General features: G+C 38.9%; 1 protein-coding gene across 2 annotated transcripts in view; it reads left to right on the top strand.

Annotated features, from left to right (window-relative positions):
- PLXNC1 (plexin C1) overlaps positions 1-21,979 on the top strand; it is a 93,161-nt gene that overhangs the window by 31,268 nt on the left and 39,914 nt on the right. Inside the window, exons 8-18 of one of the 2 annotated variants that reach the window (XM_048501402.1) lie at positions 125-209; positions 300-359; positions 4,898-5,034; positions 6,410-6,589; positions 11,368-11,455; positions 15,308-15,514; positions 15,636-15,827; positions 17,624-17,717; positions 18,431-18,532; positions 19,197-19,300; positions 19,856-19,903. In XM_048501402.1, the coding sequence (XP_048357359.1) occupies positions 125-209; positions 300-359; positions 4,898-5,034; positions 6,410-6,589; positions 11,368-11,455; positions 15,308-15,514; positions 15,636-15,827; positions 17,624-17,717; positions 18,431-18,532; positions 19,197-19,300; positions 19,856-19,903 (1,297 nt within the window). The remainder of the gene's footprint in view (positions 1-124; positions 210-299; positions 360-4,897; positions 5,035-6,409; positions 6,590-11,367; positions 11,456-15,307; positions 15,515-15,635; positions 15,828-17,623; positions 17,718-18,430; positions 18,533-19,196; positions 19,301-19,855; positions 19,904-21,979) is intronic. The other variant, XM_048501403.1, reaches the window with a different exon arrangement.

The following is a 21,979-nucleotide window of genomic DNA, read 5'->3' as shown; positions in this document are numbered from 1 at the left end:
GGCATAAAAATGCGTGCCGGGGCACCTGTGAATCTAACAAGCACATTTATGCCTCCCTCAGTCTTTAGATTATCCTCTTGATAACCTTTGAAATTGTGTTAATTGGTTTTTAATATATTTCTAGATGCTTAGAATGTGGAAGCTCTGGCTGCACTTGGAATGCAAGAGAACAAATATGTGTCTCCTCTGATGTGACCTGCAAACAAAAGGTAAGATTTTTGAGAAACTTAAAACTTGTAATTTGATGAACAGTTGATTTTTACATGATTTGACAGAAGACCATATTTTCACTTTTTCAGATTGATTGTGCCATGCTTATCAATGCTTCAGACAAGAAATATATCGCACAAAGTTTAAAGGTCAGCTAATGTTCTGAAATTGATATAAATTAATCAAAGAATGATAGGAAAAGACACAAGCCTACGTCTCCGTTTCCCAAAGTAATTATCTCGTAGCTGAAGCACCACCTGCTTTGCCTTATTTTTCCTATCATGAAGGGGAAGGTGAGAAAGCTCAGCTATAAGGACACTGGGCAGTTTCAAAAGTGTATGGGAAGGTGTGTTACCCTCTTCTCTTTGTCATTATCCCCAGCTCATCCTTGACCTGGTTTGTTTGTACCTGCTTCTTCCCTTGGGTGCATTCCCTTTCCCTGTAGCCTTGGCCTCTGCCTTCATTCTAAACTGCTATTTCTGCTTGTAAAGATGAGATATAACTGGTTTCTCCCTTACCCTAGTATTTACCAGATTCTGTCTGTCATACCCTATGTCAGAAGAAGAATTTAAGGGAAGTTGTTATGAAAGCTTTGTTTATGCTGACACATATTGATTCTAGAAGATGGCTCATGATGTAATAATCCTGATGGTCACATGTGGTCACAACTGCTTCCACATTCATTTCAGTGAGGGGATCTGATCACATGTGCATTTGTTTGTGCACAAGCTTGTTGAGTGATCTTGAGTCAGTCATTTTCTCTCAGTTTGAGAGGGTTGCTATGAGGCTGAAATGGGGAAAGAAAAAACACATATGACGCACTGAGCTCTTTGGGGGAAGGACAGGATAAAAAAACCTACTTTTAAATAGAAAAAATAAGTTGGCTGATGTGGGTTTTCTGGGCTGTGTGGTTATGGTCTGGTACAGGGGTCTGCAACCTGTGGCTCTCCAGATGTTCATGTATTACAATTCCCATCAGCCCCTGCCAGCATGGCCAATTGGTAGGGGCTGATGGGAATTGTAGTACATGAACATCTGGAGAGCCACAGGTTGCAGACCCCTGGTCTGGTCGTTTTAGTTCCTAATGATTTGCTCCTCAAGCACATGGGCAACAAAAATTAAAAGGGACTTGGCATTATGACAACACTGATGATGGTAACACCCTCACCCAAAAATTCTGATTTTATTAAGAAATAAGCTGATGTAGCAACTGGAAAAATGTGAAGGGAGAGAATACATTCTCAATGGTGTATGACACAGTTCTGGTGCTAGTAGATTGACTGCTAAGAAAGGCAGGAATAAGTTTTGTTTGCAGAAAAGCTTTTAGCGAGTTCATGACAAGGGAACTATTCTGATCACAGACCCGGATTCACAGCTCAGTCTTCTAGCCTCTAAGCTATCCCAGCTGTCAGCCACATTAGAAACCCACCTGTTTGTCATATAGGTAACAATAGAGCATTGTTGGTAGATGATTGCAGATATCCTATTGGAGGATAAGCAGTTAAATAAATCCCCTAATTGGTTGGTGGATGTTACTATTGAAGGGCAACAGCAAGGATGTATGTAAGGGGGGGTTTCTTGGGTTCAACCCCCCCCATTACATGTCTGAAGCTCTGCCCCAAATTTATGGGGGGGTTGTATTTTAGTGTTTTTTTGGTTTTTGGCCTTCAGGGAGTGCAGTTTTTAGGCTAGCAGCACCAAAATTTCAGGGATTTTTTGGGAGACTCTCCTGATGATACCACCCAGGTTTGGTGAGGTTTTGGTTTAGGGGGTCCAAAGTTATAGACTCCCAAAGGGGGTGCCCCATCCCCCATTGTTTCCAATGGGACCTAATAGGAGATGGGGCTACACTTTTGAACCAAACTTCACCAAACCTGAGTGGTATCATGAGCAGAGTCTCCTAAAGATACCCTGAACGTTTGGAACTGCTAGCTTAACAATTGCACCCCTGACAGCAGGAACCCCCCAAATTTCCCCAGATTCACCTTTGAAATCCACCCCCTTCGGCAAGAATTTAAAGGGAGAATCTGAGGTCCCCAGTTTCAACATTTAAATTGATGCTGTTTCAGGGTGGGGGATAATCCACCCCAAAACAGCATCACTTTCAATGTTGTTTTAATGGGGACCCCAGATTCTCCCTTTAAGGTGGATTTAAAAGGAGAATCTGGGCTCCCTAGTGTTACCACGGAGTAACGTGTTTCATAAGAGTTAGCTAATAAGCTTGAGCCGACAAGGAATAATTAAATAAATAATTTTTATTCCAAACCCTCAGAGGGTCTGTTTTAGAATCAGAGGAGTCGCCCTGAGTATACAAAAGTCACAGTTCTTATAGGATAAAGACAGCTGATGCATCATAAATGTTGCAAAGCCAAACCCTGTCAATTCATGACGTTTCGATATTCCCATCATTGTTAATCATGGCGATACATTGTTAAATAGAATTCTTAAGAATATAGTTTCTCACATGGATTGACTCTCTTTCTTTGCTTTAATTCTGCTTGGTCAGTTATTTTTCCCTACACACACTTTCTTAGCTCATTGCTAAGTGAAAGTATCTTTTCTTTGGAATGTGGGAAGAAACAATAGGGCTGTTGAGAAAGCAAAGTGCCTTTTGCCATCTCTGAGCAATAATTCTTAATACTAAAATGTCTTCAAGAAAACTTGCTTAAGTTATATATATAAAGTATACTTCAGTTGAAATAATCATTTAAATTCTTTATTTCTATTTTCTATTTTCTGGGTCTGTGCTTTTAGATATGCTTTAGTTGAAGATATTATTTTCATGAGCCTTTAACTTGCACACAAGCATTAAAAAGTATCTTTTTCTGGAATGCAGGAACATTGAATGCTTTTCTCTTAACAAAGACACTTTTTAATGATTCTGGGCAATGACTTTAAGCTATGACAAGAACCTTTTCCTCTCCATTATTTTCCTAAATAATGGGGAGAAGGAAGAAATAACCTTCTGGTAAATCTAAAATCTTTTCCCTTTTCCTTTTCTCTGTCTCATTTTCTTCATTTTTCTTACTTTCTATCACTTGCTGTTTTCTTTCTTTCACTCTTTTCCTTCTGCGCTTACACTAGTTTAAACATCATTGAAAGTGATGCTGTTTGGGGGTGGATTTCAGCATCACAGCAGCCGCCCATGGGGGGAGAGCAGAAGGGACTGCCAGCTGGGAGCCCAGCTGGTATGGGAGGGCGGGGCAGGGGAGTCTGCTGTCCCTGACCTTGGAGAGCTGCTTTTATAAGCACTGAGGCAAAGGGCGGGGCTTGGGAAGGTGTGGCCACACCCCCAACTCCCCTATTAAAAATCTATACCTACGTCACTGGGCAACAGGTATATTTACATAATTCTGTCAAGCAGAGTAACGAGCAGGAATGTGGATTGTGCGACACGTTAAATTAGAATAGTTCTCTCTCAAAAGACCAGCCCTTTTACCTCAGAAGTTCATAAAAACATAAGAACTTTACTTTAACTGAGAGAGAAAAATATACAATACATACACATCAACAAAATATCACATATATATGGTTACATTCACGGCTCATCATTTGTTACAGTTTTGGTTGTACTAGTAAGCTTTTACAGTATCTTTTAATCTGAGCACTTTTACATAGCATTTGGTTAAGCAGTTCACAGAGAAACCTCCTCACTCAGTCAGTCAGGGAACAACAGAATACTACCAAAGGATTTTAACTGTCACATTTAGAATGTTCATGCAGCTTCCCAGAATTCTCAACTGCTTGTGCTGCTGCTGCATGCAAACAAGGCTGAAAATTCCGGCAACTATATCCTAAATGTTGTTGTTTAAAAAGAATTCAGCATCTAGCCATGCAATCCTCTGCAGAATTTCATTCCTTTAAGTTCATGGACTTCAGTGGTGAATTGCTGCTTTAAATTAGTAGGCTATCTGTAAGTGAGGAAAGGTTTATTACTAAAACCTATGTGAGAATTATTAGTTTCAGGATGAACTTTAAATTACTTAAGACACATGGAAATTTTTTAGCTGGTAGTTATAACTGACAATTTACGTTCTGTCTCTCTCGAGGCCTGTTTTTTGGTAGGGTACCAGTCTAATATTGTCAATCTATTTCTTTACGTTTTATGGTTATTGTAGATTTACAAATACATGATATGAATTCCTCAGGTTTATGTCCTTGTTGAAGGAACTGAAACCAAAAGATTAGGACTAATAAAAGGAAACATTTCTTCACGCAACGCGTGATTGGTGTTTGGAATATTCTGCCACAGGAGGTGGTGATGGCCACTAACCTGGATAGCTTTAAAAGGGGCTTGGACAGATTTATAGAGGATAAGTTGATCTATGGCTACCAATCTTTATCCTCTTTGATCTGAGATTGCAAATGCCTTAGCAGACCAGGTGCTTGGGAGCAGCAGCAGCAGAAGGCCATTGCTTTCCCATCCTGCATGTGAGCTCCCAAAGGCATCTGGTGGGCCACTGCATGTAGCAGAGTGCTGGACTAGATGGACTCTGATCTGATCCAGCAGGCTCTTTCTTATGTTCTTATTGCATATTGACTGTAGGCAATAGATTTTGAAGTATGTTCTGGAGGATGGTTCTGGAAGCTGCTTATCAAAAAGGAAGGTTATAACATTTATGCCTGTGTTTTAAATTCAATTCCAATTCATGGATATTTAAATACAGTTTTACTTTGTTTTTCATAGCCTATGAACATTACTCCCTTTGGACCCATGTGGATATCAACATTAGGCAAAAGTGAATTATTGATCAAAGGAGAAAATTTCACAGCATCAAATATTGTGATGGAGATAAGTGGTACTAGTAGCTGCAAACCAGATACGTGAGTTAAAAATAATATCATCAATTGTTTCATCTTTAAAATGTACATATATTACATTCAGTGGGCATACATCATATTCAGTTATTAGCCCTACAGTCAGGAAAATATTTGAAATTATTATTAGGGTATAGAAAATACCTTGTCTTCCAGTAGAGTGGTTTGACTTCTTTTATTCATAGTTCCCTAGAACCTGGAGCTGCTTCTGTTGTTTTTACTTTCTGCTTGGGCCAAAAAGTGAACAAAAATCTGGGGTGTAGGATTATCAGCAGTATGTTTGGGAGAGCCAGTATGCTGTAGTGGTTAGGAGTAGTGGATTCCCCCCTCCTCCATATGAGTAGCAAACTCTAATCTAGTGAACCAGGTTTGATTCCCCACTCCTGCAGATGAATCTTGGGCCCTTTCCACACATGCAAAATAATGCATTTTCAAATCACTTTCACAACTGTTTGCAAGTGGATTTTGCTATTCCGCACAGCTTCAAAGAGCACTGAAAGCAGTTTGAAAGTGCATTATTCTGCATGTGCGGAATGAGCCATAGAGTTGGAAGAGACCCAAGGGCCATCAAGTCCAACCCCCTGCAATACAGGAACACACAATCAAAGCACTCCTGACAGAATCAAAGCACTCCTGACATGAAGCCTGCTGGGTGACCCTGGGCTAGTCACAAGTTTCTCCGACGTCTCTCAGCCCCACCTACCTCACAAGGTGTCTGTTGTAGGAATAGGAAGGGAAGGAGTTTGTAAGCTGCTTTGAGACTCCTTAGGATTGCAAAAAGGGGGGAATAAATCCAGACTCATCTTCTTCTTCATCTACACATGATATTTTTATGTGAGCATAGCTCAGATAATGGCCCTAAGAAGTACTATACAGCAGCCTAATCAAGGGAATGGGTCACATGCACTGCAGAATGAGCCATGTGCTGGGCAGTTGAGTCAACCCCACCTCCTAGCAGCAACTTAATCTGGAGAGCAGGGTTTGTACCTTGCAAAATGAGCCATCTCTGCTGGGCAATTGAGTGTCCCCCACCTCCTAGCAGCAGCCTAATCAGGGGAATGGTGCACGTGTGCTGTAGAACAAGCCACCTCTTCTAAGCAACTGAGCCTATCCCGCCTCCTGCTGCCATACTATCTCAGCCCACTGACTGGGGCACCTGCCCCCCTCCCCACCCCCAATCTGGCTCTGGGTGCTGGCAGCAAACTGCTTACTAGTTTGTGTGGTTCTTCACTTGTGAACTTTGATCAAAGCTTTAACTTTCCATGGAGTTAACTTTGCATTCCATGTTGATGGAAGCTCACCAATTTGTTTTTAAATAAATAGCAACAGAGTTCTTGTATTTATGATTCTTTTGTTTTAAGGAATATTGTTCTTCTCTCAGCATACCTGTCACTGAAGTACTAAACGACTCACTTGTGAAATTCTGTGTACCTCCAAGTCACAAAGAAACCAAGAGTATATGTATAAAGGCAGATGGATTTAAATGTTCGCTTCCTGTGCCAGTATACTATGTCTCTCTCCCAGTATGTTCTAGGGTCTTTCCAGATATCTCCTGGTTAAGGTAATCTTTGAATTATTTAACTTCTTATCAAAAAGTATTAAATTGTATCTGAATGTTCAATGATTTCAAAGCTATTTTGAATACTGGAAACTGGCACAGTTTTGACATCAGTATATGTTTCTGATTTTATAGGTCTGCTTTTCAGATTGTATAGGAAAGGATTCATGAGGAAGGAATAAACAGTTCAGAAATGGCTCCTTAGGGGTTTGCACCAGCAATTTCCCCATCTTTTCCCTTTAATTGATTCTACGGTTCTCAAAATTCTGAGGAAAATGCAATAGTCACATTACCATCTGGGTTGTTTTGTGTATGGATGTCATCTTTTAAAATATTATAAATAATTTTTGGTATATCTTGGAAGTCTCTTGAGTATACAGCTGTAACAGGTAGTCAACTTTGAAATTTACCTGTGAGAAAGTAGTGGGCTGGATAAACAATTTGGAAGTTGCCATCCATTCCATAGTTTTTCATTTCCATGATTCTGTAAATTTTCTGGAATGGACAGACCAGTTTCCTATCTTCATCTATTTTTCAGAGCATGTTACCCTTAGACATTTAAAGCAGCAGCACTGATGTATGTTGGAGTGTTGCCCTGAAATCTGTGGAAATTTTTAATGAAAACAATTGCTTTAGTCTTAGGGTGCTTGATACTTAAAGATTATTTAGAGCCAACTCTAAGAGACAATAGAACCATATCAACAGAGTACAAAACAATAGTTGGCCAAGTGAGGGTGAGAAAAACTCTGGGCCTGTCAATCTTGCCACTATATCATTGAGGTATAGGTTGAAAATCAGGAGAGCTAAAACACATGCCTGTTTAATCTCTCTGCTCAATGAATCAAAAGCAGTTTTAAATTAAATGCCACAAACAGATGTTTGGTAAGGCCACTAGTGCCTTTTAGGACAAGATGGCATAAGATCAGGCAATAATCAATTTGTCCCTTTCTGAAGCGTGTTTACCCTGGGCAGATGATTTGAAAGGAGGCTTCTCAATCCTCCAACTTGCATAAGAGATATTTATGGGACATTTTGGAGACTATGTCTAGCAAGCTAATTGTATTATTTTAAAATATTGGAACCATGAAAGTGTGTGTCCATCTTAAAGGGAAAATTCCTGTTTTGTTGATCTGAGTAAACAGCTTGGCCAAAATAGGAGCTTACCAGTCACAAAAGTTTTTGAATAGTTCTGATGCAAGGATATCCTCCCTTAGGCCTTGCCAGAAGAGATGGAAGAGGAAAAAAAAGTGGAATATAAATGAAGTAAATAAAATATTTATTTATATATTTTTACACTTATACCCCGCCCACTCTCCCGAAGGACTATATAAATTGATTTTTCATTAGATAACTAATAAGATTACCAAGCAGCCACAGTTTAGGTTTATTTAAAACAAATAATACTGAATAGAAAATTATTTTTCTCTCATTGTATTTATGTAACTTATGGCCAACCTATAGCTTTTTTAAAAAGTCCAACTAAAGCTTTTGAGATAGGGATTTGTAATTTATTGAGTGTAATCCTGTTTTCATCAAACCCTGTTTGATGTGGAAAATCTTAAGCCAAAGTTAGAAAACCTGTCAGGAACTGCCCGCACAAGTGGACCCTATCTGAGTATAAAACAGTATCATAAGTGTCATGTGGAGAAGGCAAAGAATAGAAACCAATACAAGGGTTGTATATCAATGCTGCATAGGCATTTGTTTAGTAATAAATATGAAGTTCTTACATATATATAATAGACTCTAAATAAATAATTCAGTGCCTAACCATTATTAGGTGCTCAAATATATAACTGCTTTACTCAACTATCCTAATAATGTGAAATATACACATAGATATATTCTAAAAGTGCAGCTACACTTTTACATATATTCCTGTTTCACATAAACACATATTATACACTATAACCAAACACTATCTTCTGGCAGACAGCCTCCATTACATAGGGTAGCAAAAAGCCTTGTATAATGTTCAGTATGTATGGCATGAGTTGTTTTAGTTCACTGATGGTTCAGCATGCCGTATATACAGCTGAGAGCTTACATAGTAGGTGTAGACTTGTTCAAGTTATTCAAAGCTATCCAGTTTAGTATGTGTGTCAGTCTCCGGACTGTGGCACCTGAATTCAGTGAGTATTACTCACAGAGAATGATCCTGGGCTGATGTCATCTGGCTGCCTTGTCCAAGATGCTGAAGATGACTAAGTAGGAGAAACTAGCCGGCCGCAACATGCACTTTGTTTGCGTTTTCAGCTCCTTCAATGCATGTTTCTCAACCAACATTAACTTTGCAAATGCATAATTCACACTATAGATTATTCAGCCAGCGAGGGTTATCATAGAAGTATATCAACCTGACCCATTGATTGTAGACTCATGTTGTGGTCTGCTAGTTTCTCCTACATAGTCATCTTCAGCATCTTGGACAAGGCATGCTGAACCATCAATGAACTAAAACAACTCATGCCATACGTACTGAACATTATACAAGGCTTTTTGCTACCCTATGTAATGGAGGCTGTCTGCCAGAAGATGGTGTTTGATTATAGTGTATAATATGTGTTTATTTATTTATTTTTATTTATTTATTGTTTCGATTTATAAACCGCCCCATCCCCTGGGGGCTCTGGGCGGTGAACAACATTCACATATACAATTAATTAAATCGATAACAACAATATAATACTAAAATCCATTAAAAGCTACTTAAAAACAGCTGTTAGCATCATAATAGGTGCCCTATTATGGCCAATTCAATTAAGATCACCCCAGTAAAAAGAAAAGGGAGGGGTCAGGTTCCTCTCTGGGAGGATAATAGGTGGTAAAGTGCAACAGATGGTATGTGCAAGAAGATGCAGGGGGGGAAGGAGAGGGGGAGGAAGAAGGGGGCGCCTGTTTATGTGAAACAGGAATATATGTTAGCTGTAACTGCACTTTTAGAATATATATACGTGTATATTTCACATTATTAGGATAGTTGAGTAAAGTAGTTATTCATATATTTGAGCACCTAATAATGGTTGGGCACTGAATTATTTATTTATATATATGTAAGAACTTCATATTTATTAGTAAACAAATGCCTATGCAGCATTGATATACAACCCTTGTATTGGTTTCCATTCTTTCTGCTTTGGTTGTATATCAGGTCCAGTTCGTTATACGCAAAGAATAAACATGGCAGATGTTGGTAATTATGTTATTTTATTTATTTTAAATTTGTGATTGGCTAGGGTTACTCTGGCTGATAGTTTATGCTAATATGATGTGTCCTGCATAATCTTAAGTAGAAAGGATTCCTTTCTGAAAGTAAATGAACTTGGATTTCGCTATTTTTTTGAAAATCAAATCATCTTTGCAGATTTTATTCAGTGGTATTGATAATCCCACCACATGGAAATTTTGTTCAACAGTTGTTAAATAATATTTCCCCTTAAATTACCATATATACTTGTGTATAAGTCGACCCACATATAAGTCGAGGCACCTAATTTTACCACAAAAAACTGGGAAAACTTATTGACTCGCATATAAGTCGAGGGTGGGAAATGGCAGCAGCTACTAGTAAATTTCAAAAATAAAAATAGATACCAATAAAATTACATTAAGTGAGGCATCAGTAGGTTAAATGTTTTTGATTATTTATTTCAAAGAAAAACAGTATAGCTCTGTAAGTGGAAAAGAGGGTCAACAAAAACAATATGGTCTCAACAATAACTTTAAAAGTACAAAAACCTTAGCTCAATCAGCAACCAAGCTAAAACACAAGAGTTAAAATCCTTCAAAACTGGATTTTTGGTCAGGGGAGGAATGTTTATGTTAGCAGTACCAACATTTCAGAGTATCCGTAGGAGACCCTCCTGATGATACCACCCAGGTTTGGTGAAGTTTGGTTCAGGGGTACCAAAGTTATGGACCCTCAAAAGGGTAGCCTCATCTACTGTTAGCTTCCATTGGAAACATTTGGGGACGGGAGCACCCACGTTGGGGATCCATAACTTTGGACTCCTAAACCAAACATCACCAAACCTGGCTGGTATCAGCAAGAGATTATCCTGATGATACCCCCCAGGTTTGGTGAAGTTTGGTTCAAGAGGTCCAAAGTTATGGACCCTCAAAATGTAGCCCCATCTACTATTAGCTCCTATTGGAAACAATGGGGGATGGGGCACCCCCTTTGGGGGTCCATAACTTTGGACCCCCTGAACCAAACTTTACCAAACTTGGGTGGTATCATCAGGAGAGTCTCTTGAAAAATCCCTGAAATTTTTTAATTACACCTCAATCGCGTATAAGTCAGGGGGGGCTTTTTCGGAACAAAAAAATATGCTGAAAAAATCGACTTATATGTGAGTATATACGGTACGTTTGGTGGTGAATGTTTATCGTATGTTCTGGTAAATCCAAAATCTTCCATATGTGTATTTTGTGGAAATCTGTTGTAAAAAAACCATGTTTTGAGTTGTCTGTGTATTTTACATCCTTAGAATTCCAAAGTCTTTATCAATTATAGAAAACATATTCTTCCTACCTTTCTTTGGAAGCTCATTAGAATTTAGATATGTCAGATAAGCTTCAGAAAATATTGTTTTGGCTGCTGGCTGATCATTCTTCAATTAAACTAATTGGACAGATACACATACAGATGTATGTCCTCATGCATGAAGTGTTTTAGATTTCTGGCATTACTAAATAAAACAATTATAGGTTTATATTATAATAAAATCTGGTACGAAAAGGCCACTTTTTTGCTAAATGCTTTTATTTCTTTGTCACAGTGGAGGTCGCAATATAACCATATTTGGAAATAATCTAAATGTGACAGATAGGGTGATTATTTCAGATAAACACGGACAAATTTTGCATGTGAGTATTATCTCTTACTCTGTCTTCTTCCTGCAAACATGCATGGAATTAAATGGAACTGATTAAACATAGAACTGATGTTGTAATGACTCTTTTCTTTGCAACATCCAAATAAATTGAAGGTCCTCATATGGAATATTTTTACAGTTTGATGATCAAATAATTGCCTTTTTAAATAATCTGGGACATTATTTAGAATATTCTGTATGTTACAGTTCTGTGAATTGCCATGAAAGTAAACAGGAAACTGCCTTACTCAGAAATGTTATAATTCTTGGCTGTATAACATCAACAATTTATGCCTCTTTTTCCATAGATTCAGGCATACTTTGTCAATGTTATAGTGCCTTTGCTAAGTACTATGTAGATGTAGTCACTGGAGTGGCTCTAGCCATCTCAGTGAGTGAGGAGAAATCCTAAGCAGCTTTACTCAGAAGTCCCATTTTGTTAAATGGGGCTTACTCTTAGGAAAGGGTTTTTAGGATTGCAATCTACTTGTTTAAAATAGGCTATAATAATCCATCATAATACGCATTTGGGTGCATAATACGCGCCTGGGTCAGTAGGCTGAGGAAATGATCACATTTCCCAGTTGCACCGAATGGCTCATTTAGATGGTGAAATGCAAGCAAAGAGTCACCGTTGTGATGGGTAGGTCAGAAGTACCAGAAAAGAAGGTCAGGATGTCAAATAGTATGACTGGCAAGGACCACTGTCTGTATTTTGAATCCTGTCCTTAGACACTAAATTAGCACAGGGTACTTGGTAATAACATTGGTAATTTTCTTTTCTTTTTTTAAAGGATTGTAAATGACAGACTTCATAATATTTATTTATTTGTTTGTTTATTTATTTATTTGTTTGTTTAGACTTAATACCCTGCCCTCCCCAGCCTAAGATGGGCTGGACCTAAGCTTACATATTTAACAACAGTCTTAAAACAACAGCTTAAATAATTGGTATTTAAAACAGTCCATAAAATTCCCTGATGGCAATTTAATAATCAGATCATTTATCCATTCAGGCCAATTATGCACAATGTGCTTGCTTGTGTGGTGGGGGCTAATGTCTATTGCAGCAAGATTTCTTGTACCAACCTATTTCCTGGAGTCCCACTTTCACTTTCCATTCTCTCTGCAGCAAGCAAGATCTCTTTTAGCACAACTTTTAATTTTCTTCACTGTTGGAGCGAGTAAATTTGCCAGTGAGCACAGCTTTGCCTTGGAGATCTTTCCTCTGCCCACAGCCAGCCTTCCTTCTCCCTCACACTGCCACCCATACCTTCCTCCCCCCTTCCATATTGCCAGCTTCTTCAAGTTAAAGAAAAGAAGTTCACTCACGCAGGCTTGGTCAAAACACACTGACCTCTGCATTTCATATTAATAGATTGATATCTCGACATAATAAGAACAGAGTATGCTTGGAAATAACAGGCTTGTCTGGTGGAAGCAGCAGCAGCAGGAAGGGTGGGGGAGAGAATATTCACTCCAGCCAGGATCTAGCACACTGTCCCTTCTTTGGCAGTGTGTGGGTCAGGAATGGCTTTGCTCTTTTATTTTCTTTTTAGCAGTAATATGGATAAAAGTGCAGTTTAAAGGCTAAGCCAGCAATTTTGACTACTGGGTATAGTGAGATCTGTCCCTTTGAGAATACGAATAAGTGCCTTTAAGAATCACTTGATGGGCAGAGTTAAGAGATCCAGGCCTGGAGAGTTCTCTGCAGAAAAACTGCATGCCCAGGAGGGAGTGCCTCCTTGGGTGTAAACAGAAAAACATGAGGAGACCCCTCTGCAAGTCTACTGCATGCTGAAGAGCCCATGTAAGCATTCTATGCATAATGGGCCGCAGAATCCAAATTTGCCCAATTTTACCACTCTTATTTGGGAAAGAAGAGGGGGTGTAACTTTTGGGGCCAGGATTATACACAAGGATCCATAGCAGCTTAGTTATAGGCTCATCGGAATACCTCAGTTTCGCATCTCCTGTGGTAGCCAGTGGAGTCAGTAGAGGAGAGGTCTCATATTCTTTCTCACCAGAGTCCTGGTAAGTACACTAGTTACTGCATTGTGTACCGATTGCAGTTTCCAGAGCAGTCTCAAGGGCAGACCAGTGTAGAGCAAGTTACAGTAATCTAGCTTGGAGGTGACCATCATTTGTATCACTGTGTCAAGGTCAGCATGCAACAGATAGAGGGCCAACTGTTTAGAGAAGATGGGAAAAAGCCAGCTTGGCTGTATGTGTGACCTGGGTCTCCATCAATAGGGAGGACTCCAGGACCACACCCAGGCTTTTGACTGAAGAGGTAGGTGTTAAAACCTCACTGTCCAAAAATGGCAGTTGGAACTCTTTTCTGGCATGTCTCGCCCCAGCCACAGGACCTCCATCTTCTCTGGATTCAATTTCAGCCTGCTCTGATGTAGCCATCCAGCTACAGACTCCAAACATTGGGCCAAAACATCTGGAGGGGAGTTGACTGGCCTTCCATTGACAGAAGAAGCTGGGTATCATCAGCATATTGATGGCAACCCAGCCCAAACCTCTGAACCAGCTTTGCCAGGGGTTGTATATGGATGTTAAATAATATCGGGAAGAGGATTGTCCCCTGCAGCACCCCACAGACAAGAGAATATTGCCAAGACATGCTACCCATTGTCCCTGCTCCCAGAGAAACAAGCCCATTCACTTTAGGGCTGCCTGCCATACTCCGGTAATGGTGAGGCAATGGTCAAGATATCATTGACCTTGTCAAATGCTGTGGTGAGATCTAAAAACACCAAAAGCACTGACCTACTGCAGTCCAGCTGGAGACAGAACTCTGGCAACCAGCATGGTCACTGTTCCATGGCCCAGGTGGAAGTCAGACTGGAATGGGTCCAAGGCAGAGGTGGGATCCAACCAGTTCTCACCACTTCTCTAGAAGTGGTTACTAATTTTTTTCTGAGTGCCGAGAAGGAGTTACTAAAGCAACCTCCCTGCCTAATAGAGACTGGAGGTGCGTGTCTGCGGCGGCGCCACTGTTTGAGTCCCACCACCATTGGAACCTGTTATTAAAATTTTTGGATCCCACCACTGGTCCAAGGCCAATGTGTCAACCAAGAAAGCCTGAAGTTGCACTGCCACCAGTCACTCAACTACCTTGCCCAAAAATTATATGTTCAAAGCCGGGTGGTAGTTGAATGGATCCAAAGAATCCAGAGATGGTTTCTGTAATAGTGGTTGCACCACGCCTCCTTCATCCTCCCTAGGAAAACATTCTGCTGGAGGGAGAGAGTAATTATTTCCAATGGGGGACCTTGTACCTCATCATCATCGGCCTTCACCAGCCGTGAGGGGCACAGATCAAGGGAGCAAGTAGTGGACTTCACAGCTGCATTAAGGATGCATCCAAAATTTCCTACTTTCAAATTTCTCCTAGTAATAAATATTCCCAATTGTCATAGTTTTTAATTGTTTATTCATCAAAACTTGTATACCCTGTATTGTCACATGATGACTTACAGTGCCAAATTAAAATGAGTGAGTGAGTGAGTGAGTGAGTGAGTGAGTGAGTGAGTGAGTGAGTGAGTGAGTGAGTGAGTGAGTGAGTGAGTGAGTGAGTGAGTGAGTGAGTGAGTGAGTGAGTGAGTGAGTGTGAAACCCCATTAACTCACCCCCAATGCTCTCAGTTCAAACTCTAGGAACTCAGCTCAAAGCACTAGGAAATCAAATGGCATTGCAGTACCTTCTGAATATTTTTAATTCAACCTACAAAGCCTAACTGCACAGGATTACAGCCTCAGCTATGGTAGCTGTCTTTTTAAAATGATTATTGCTTTATTATTTCCTTACTTCTATTTTGTTGTTTTGTTTTTAGAATTTTTCATGTTCCACAGGTAATACTACGTGTCATTTTCAGTCTCCAGAGTTTGCATCTAAGGAAGAGCCTAAATTAACTTATCTTAAACTAGAAATAGAGAAGAAACGTATAGACTGCTGTACTTTAAAGTATGATCTTGATCCTAAATTTATTCACTATGAACTGGCAACAGATATGGAACCTGAGCTGGAGTTAAAAATACATGTAAGAGTGGTTGTTTATTTGTTTTGTTTTGTTTTAGCAGTTTAAACATTGATGGGTATGGGTTGTTGTTTTTTTTTGCACTTTGCTGCATGTTGTATGTTTCTTTGTCATTTCTTTCCAGAAAAAAAATGATAAGCTAAATATTTCAGAAACTGAGATTGATGTTGTTCTAAATTATGGCAGTATCATGAATATAACTTTCACTGTCCTAAATATTACTACAACTGAAAGTCGTAGTACTATTCACTGTAGAGGAAAACGGGAAAAGAATGTAAATAATAGCAAGATTGATATGTCCAAGGTGAAAGTTTGGGTAAGTTAAAACTTAACTTTTTTATATTGCAAGAACTTCAATAATTTATTATGGATGTTGGTCAGAAGTTGTAAAAATTCATTTAAAGGTATTCCATAATGAAATGAGCCTTCCATAATCTGAATGTGTCCTAGGTATCTGGAAACAGTCCATATCATTCTAATAAAATAGATTAACTGTATCACACTGCTGACTCATGTTCAGTTTGTGGTCTACTGAGGTTCGCAAATCCTTTTCACATGTACTGTTGTCAAGCCAGGTGTCATCCACCTTATTTCTGTCCATTTCATTTTTTCCTGCCTAAGTGTAGCATCTTACATTTATCGCTATTGAAATTAATTTTGTTAGTTTTGGCCCAATTCTCTAATGTGTCGAGGTCATTTTGAATTCTGACCCTGTCCTCTGGGGAATTAGCTACACCTCCTAATTTGGTGACATCTGTAAATTTGATTAGTATGCCCTCTATACCATAATCCAATAATGGATTATGGGCCCAGGACAGAACCCTACAGTACCCCACTAGTCAGTTCTCTCCAGGATGAAGATGAGCCATCATCTAACCTTTCAGTCTTGTGCGGGGGTCTAAAATAGGCTCCCACAATGAGATCACTGTTGTTTCTCACCCCATTCATTTTTACCCAGATGCTCTCAACTTGGCTTCTAGGATTTACGTCATGGGCCTGCTCACAGGTATAATCGTCCCTGACATGGAAAATTGAGGATTGCTTATTGTTATCACCACATCATCTGCATAGCTTTTCATCTTAAATTCTTCTCTATTTGCAAACCTCTGAATCTTTAATCGTGTCTAATATTTGTCAGTAGCAGTTCCAATATCAAAATAAATAATAATGGCGATAATGGACAACCTTGTTGTTTTTCTTTTTCAATTTTCAATTCTTTTATTAGAAAGCCATTATTATTCTTGCTTTTGTTTAGTATATATTTTCTGTATCCAATTAAAAAAACCTGGACCATATTTTAAGGTCTCCAATATTTTTAACATAAATATCCATGAAATATTATCAAAAGCTTTCTCTGAGTCTAGGAGAATAAACAGTTTTCTTCTTAATTTTAGCAAATTCCAAAACATCAATTACAAATTGAACATTATCTTTCATCTATCTTTTCGGTACAAAACCTGAAGATAAGCATTGCCCAATTTTCTAAAATTGCTGCTCTCTTTTTATAACTGAACATGGAGTTGTACTTGTTCTTACTTTTTAAAACTCCCCATTTTGTGGACAGTTATTATCTTTAAAATCATTAAATCATCTCATGTTTTATCATCTCATCCCAGGCATTATTTTTTTGCAATAACACACTCATGATGAAACCATCCCTGGGCATGAGTTTTTCATTTAAGATGCATTGGACAACTTCAAGCACTGAGATCACAGGGGGAGGCGCTCTTGGTGCCACCTCCCCCTGCCAAGGTGCAGGAGGCAGGGGCATGTGGGAGGGCTATATCTGTTATTGCCCCCAAGCTCTGGAATAGTCTTCCCTTGGAGACTCACCATGCACCTACTCTTTATGGCTTTAGGCACATGGCAGAGACCTTCCTCTTCACCCAGGCATTTGATTAACTTTCCTGGAACCCACTTTATAGCAGGTGGCCTGGGGGAAGAGGGAATGGGGGTCAGGGAGCGATATGTCTCCCTGGAGAAAAATGGCTGCTGTGACATTATATCCAGCTGAGGCCTCCCTCTCTCTAAACCTTGCCCTCCTCAGACTCAACTGTAAAATTTTGTGTGTAGCTCTTTTTCTACTTATTCACTTCCTTATTTATTTACTAGGTGAAAGTAGGAAACCGTGAGCATATAGTTCCAAACGAATCATCCAACTATTCATTTCTGTTCATTCTTTGTATCATCCCTGTTGTAATTGGGGGTAGGTAATGACATTTTACTCCTACAAAGAAATGTGAATGAAATATCAAATGCCTTAATTTTTAAATTGTTCTGTTTTGATTATGAAGTCCATATGTCTAAACACCAGTACTCTTCCTTGTAACGATCTTTTGTGAAGCTTTCTGTGTGAGATTTCAAGTTTGAAGTAGTGAATGTGGAGAGATGATTTGAGTGGTGTTGTAAGAGGGAAAAACTTAGCATGAAGGCACATTACTACTAATACTCAATTTAATTTAAGACTGGCAATATGCTTGGCATACAGGTAGTGAAAAGTTCTGTTTGGCGCTGTGCCCTATAGATACAATTAAATTTTAAATGACAAAATAAATACTGGTATACATTCAAGATAGGGAAATAATGACTCTTCACTACTAGCACTGAGGTACCCAGTAGTCAGTGTGTCCCTAAACAATGGTCCCCCTGACTGTACCCATTCACTTTCAAGTATATGGTTGACATTCACCCCCATGGGGGAAGTAAACATTTCCAGTGCTTTGCATATCTTTTAGAAACCACAGCAAGTTTGAGCAGTCTGTCCTATGAGGCTGCCTGAGTTCATCTAAGACACGCTATTGTGGAATCTAATGATTAGTTGTACTGTTTTTTCATAAAATGTATGTAAGTTTATACATATGTATATACACATACACACATTTGCAAAAAATGATTTCTGTATTAATGATTTTTTTTCAGTTGCAGGCTTTGTTATGCAAAGAAAATCCAAGCAATTAAACCGCAAACTGAGTGAACACCTGGAGCTTTTAGAATGTGAACTTCGCAAAGAAATACGTGATGGTAGGTTTCACTGGCTGTTTTTGTGCGTGGAATGATAGATTGGATCCTAAATACGTTTTCACTTTTCCAGTCTCTGGTTCATTAAAAACATGCATAATTTTATTTGCAAAAGTGCATTAATTATCAAATATAACTTTTTAATGTCAGTATTAAGCAGCTAGTGAGATAGGATAAGTGTTGGTGGCCAGTGAGAAGAAGGAAATGGTGGTAGTCAACTGCTGCTGCTGAGTGGTGGTTCTCCCATGGCTGTTGACAGATTAGCCATATCCAGTATGTGATCTGGTCACAACATCAGGTCCTCTGCTGAGAGCTGGTGGCTAGTCAGCTCAGCAGCCATGTTCTTGTATTATGCCATTCCCACTCTTCGTGTTTTCTCATTCTTGTAAGTAGTATCTGTTGGTAGATGTCATGGTAGCCCTTTCCCTCTTGGTTGCCATTCAGGTATAGTGTGCAATACTAAGGTATAGTGTGCAATTATTTGCTTCAGGAAAGCTAGATATAAAAAAGCACATGCATATTTTACATCCCAAAAAATGGGTAAAAAATAATGCTTACTGAGAGAACTCTCTCTAATAACCACTTTCCTGGATCAAATTGAAAGCTGTAATTAACATAATGCTACATTATCCAACCAACACTCCAGGAAATCTTTTGTTTCTTACAGGATTTGCTGAACTACAGATGGAAAAATTGGATGTGGTTGATAGTTTTGAAACGATCCCCTTCCTTGACTATACGCACTTTGTTCTTAGAACTTTTTTCCCAGAGGTAAATGACTGCTTGGGGGCAGGGGTTGTTTGTTATAATCCTTTAGTAATGGAAATGTTCACGTTTATAATTTATAGTTGATTTTTGTACAATTAATGGCACTAATATTATGAGGACTGTGGAGATACCTGGTTTTCCAATCCACCTGGGTGATTTAATTCCCTGTCCCTGCCCTGGGGCCTTGGGATAAGTCCCTTCCTGGTAGCTCAACAGAGGCTGGGTTTGGACTCTTACACATGCAGCAGACCACACTAATAAAAGCATTAGGCTTTATTAAAAAAATTATTAAAAGATTCAGGCATAAACATAAGACAAGTTAAGTGGGTGCATTTAACATAAGTAGGTGCATTAAGATTTTTGCACCCTACAGGCGTGCGCCCGGTGCATGATGCACCCCCCTCCCCCTTGTGGCTTTGCCGCTGATTTGACCTGTTAGGTTGATTTATACATATACATCTTTTGACAGGTTTTATGCTCTTTATAGTAATACTGTTTATGTTTGTGAAATGTTTAGATGTTTATAGCAGTGACGTGTCTACTTACCTTTAATTTTAGTCTGACAACTTGACATCTATCTTTATTGAAGACACTAATCAACCTCTAGTAAGTATTTATCTTTAAATTCAGATCTCTTGCAAAGGCATGCAACTTTTTTAACAGAATGGGGCACATTGGTAGTAGAATTCTTAGTGTGATCTTTATACTAATTCTTGCTTTGCTTGTGCAAAGAATGCAGCAAATATATTACATAAAGAAAAATAAATTATGAGCAGAAAGTTTATGTAATTTTCATACAAAACATATACAGAATTCATTTTTCATTTTGATGAACGTGACTTGTGGCAAAATATAGGTGATGCAAAATATAGGTGATACAGTAATTAATGTTGATGCCTTCAGATGTAAAGAACATACATTGATTTCAGATTCCATCTCGTACCTTTTATCTATTGTGTCTCTCACTCTACCTGCCCATTTTATATTTTGCCTTACATATTCATGCCAAATAAATTAAGCATATGGGTGTGATAATTATTATTATGGCATGCAGGTTATAAATTTGAATGAATCAGTATGGAAAGTCTGAGTAAGAAAGAGTATATATGCTACAAATCCTTGAAATCATGGCAATAAGAAAGGTTTTAATGTTCTTCATAAGTGTGTTAAGGCTTTCATACTTCATGATACCTTCAATTTCTGGTAAGAAAAACAGTAGGGAGAGACTTGAAAAATCTTACTGTCAAGGAAGACTCCACAGTCCCCTTCTACTTGAATTGCTTATTGATTCAATACACTCATAGAAACTTCTTTTTTGTAGTTTATTACATATAACAGGCAAGCTTACAAGTTGCTCTAACGAATTAACAAAAGAAAAACTTCAGGAAAAAACGAACTGGGCTTCAGCTTCAGTTAAACCCTCCCTCACTAACTGCCCTTCCTGTGTTCTGAGCCACATCCTCCAACTGACACTTTCAGAATGTTCCTGAACTCTTCACATGCCCCTTTTCAGCTGAAATTTAGGGGCTAAATGTCTCAAAATTTCAGTTAGATCCAATCATATCATACAGGCAATTATATATAATTAACCATTACCCTGACGACTTAGTGCATCAGCAATAATATTGTCCTTACCCTTTACATGTCGAATCTCAAATTCATAATCTTGTAGGGCTAAGGACCATCTCAAAATAATGAAAGCATTGCTGTTTTCATCTTGCTCAAAAGGCCAAAGGATTATGGTCAGATCTTACAATAAACTTAGACCCTATTAGGTAAGGATGTAATTTTTTGATTGCCCACAAAATGGCGAGGCATTCCTTCTCGATCGTTGAGTATGCACATTCTCTAGGTAACAGCTTTCTACTAAGGAAAACTATTGGATGCATCAATTGGTCTTCACCTTTCTGAACTAATGTAGCACCTAAACCTCGTTCCGAAGCATCAGTATACACTTCAAATGGTTTGTTAAAATCAGGAGCAACTAATACTGGAGCATTTACAACAGCCCTTTTACCCCGTCAAAAGCAGTTTGACATCTATCGCTCCAAACAACTTTAAATGGAGCTCGCTTTTTACATAAGTCTGATAATGGTGTAGCTAGTTCACTTAGTTGAGGTATGAACTTCCTATAAACCCAACTAATCCTAAAAAGGACTGAATATCCTTTTTTGTGGTTGGAATAGACCAATTCTTAATACTGGCAACCTTAGCTTCAAGAGGCTTAATTTGACCGTTGCCGACACAGTGACCAAGGTATATCACCTCCTTCCATCCAAATTGACACTTATCAGGTCTCAAAGTTAACCCAGCTTCCTGAACCTTCTGCAAAACCATTCGTATATGTTTCAAATGGGTCTCCCAGGAATCAGACATGATGGCTATATCATCCTGATAACCAAAGGCATAATCTAACCCAGTAAGAACCTTATCAATCAACCTCTGGAAGGTTTTGGACGCTCCATTTAACCCAAAAGGCATTCTCTTAAATTGAAAATGCCCAAGCCCGCATACAAAGGCTGTTTTCTCAGAGGCTTCTTTAGTTAGGGGAATTTGCCAATACCCCTTTGAACAGTCCAAGGTGCTTATAAACTTAGCACTAGCTAATCTTTCCACCAATTCCTCCAAACGGGGTGTGGGATAAGGATCAAGAGTTGTCATTAGATTAACCTTTCTAAAGTC

The sequence above is a fragment of the Sphaerodactylus townsendi genome, linkage group LG06, assembly GCF_021028975.2.
Source record: "Sphaerodactylus townsendi isolate TG3544 linkage group LG06, MPM_Stown_v2.3, whole genome shotgun sequence".
Taxonomy (NCBI): Eukaryota; Metazoa; Chordata; class Lepidosauria; order Squamata; family Sphaerodactylidae; genus Sphaerodactylus; species Sphaerodactylus townsendi.
Note: the sequence above shows the minus strand (reverse complement) of the source record. Positions and strands in the feature narration are given on the sequence as shown.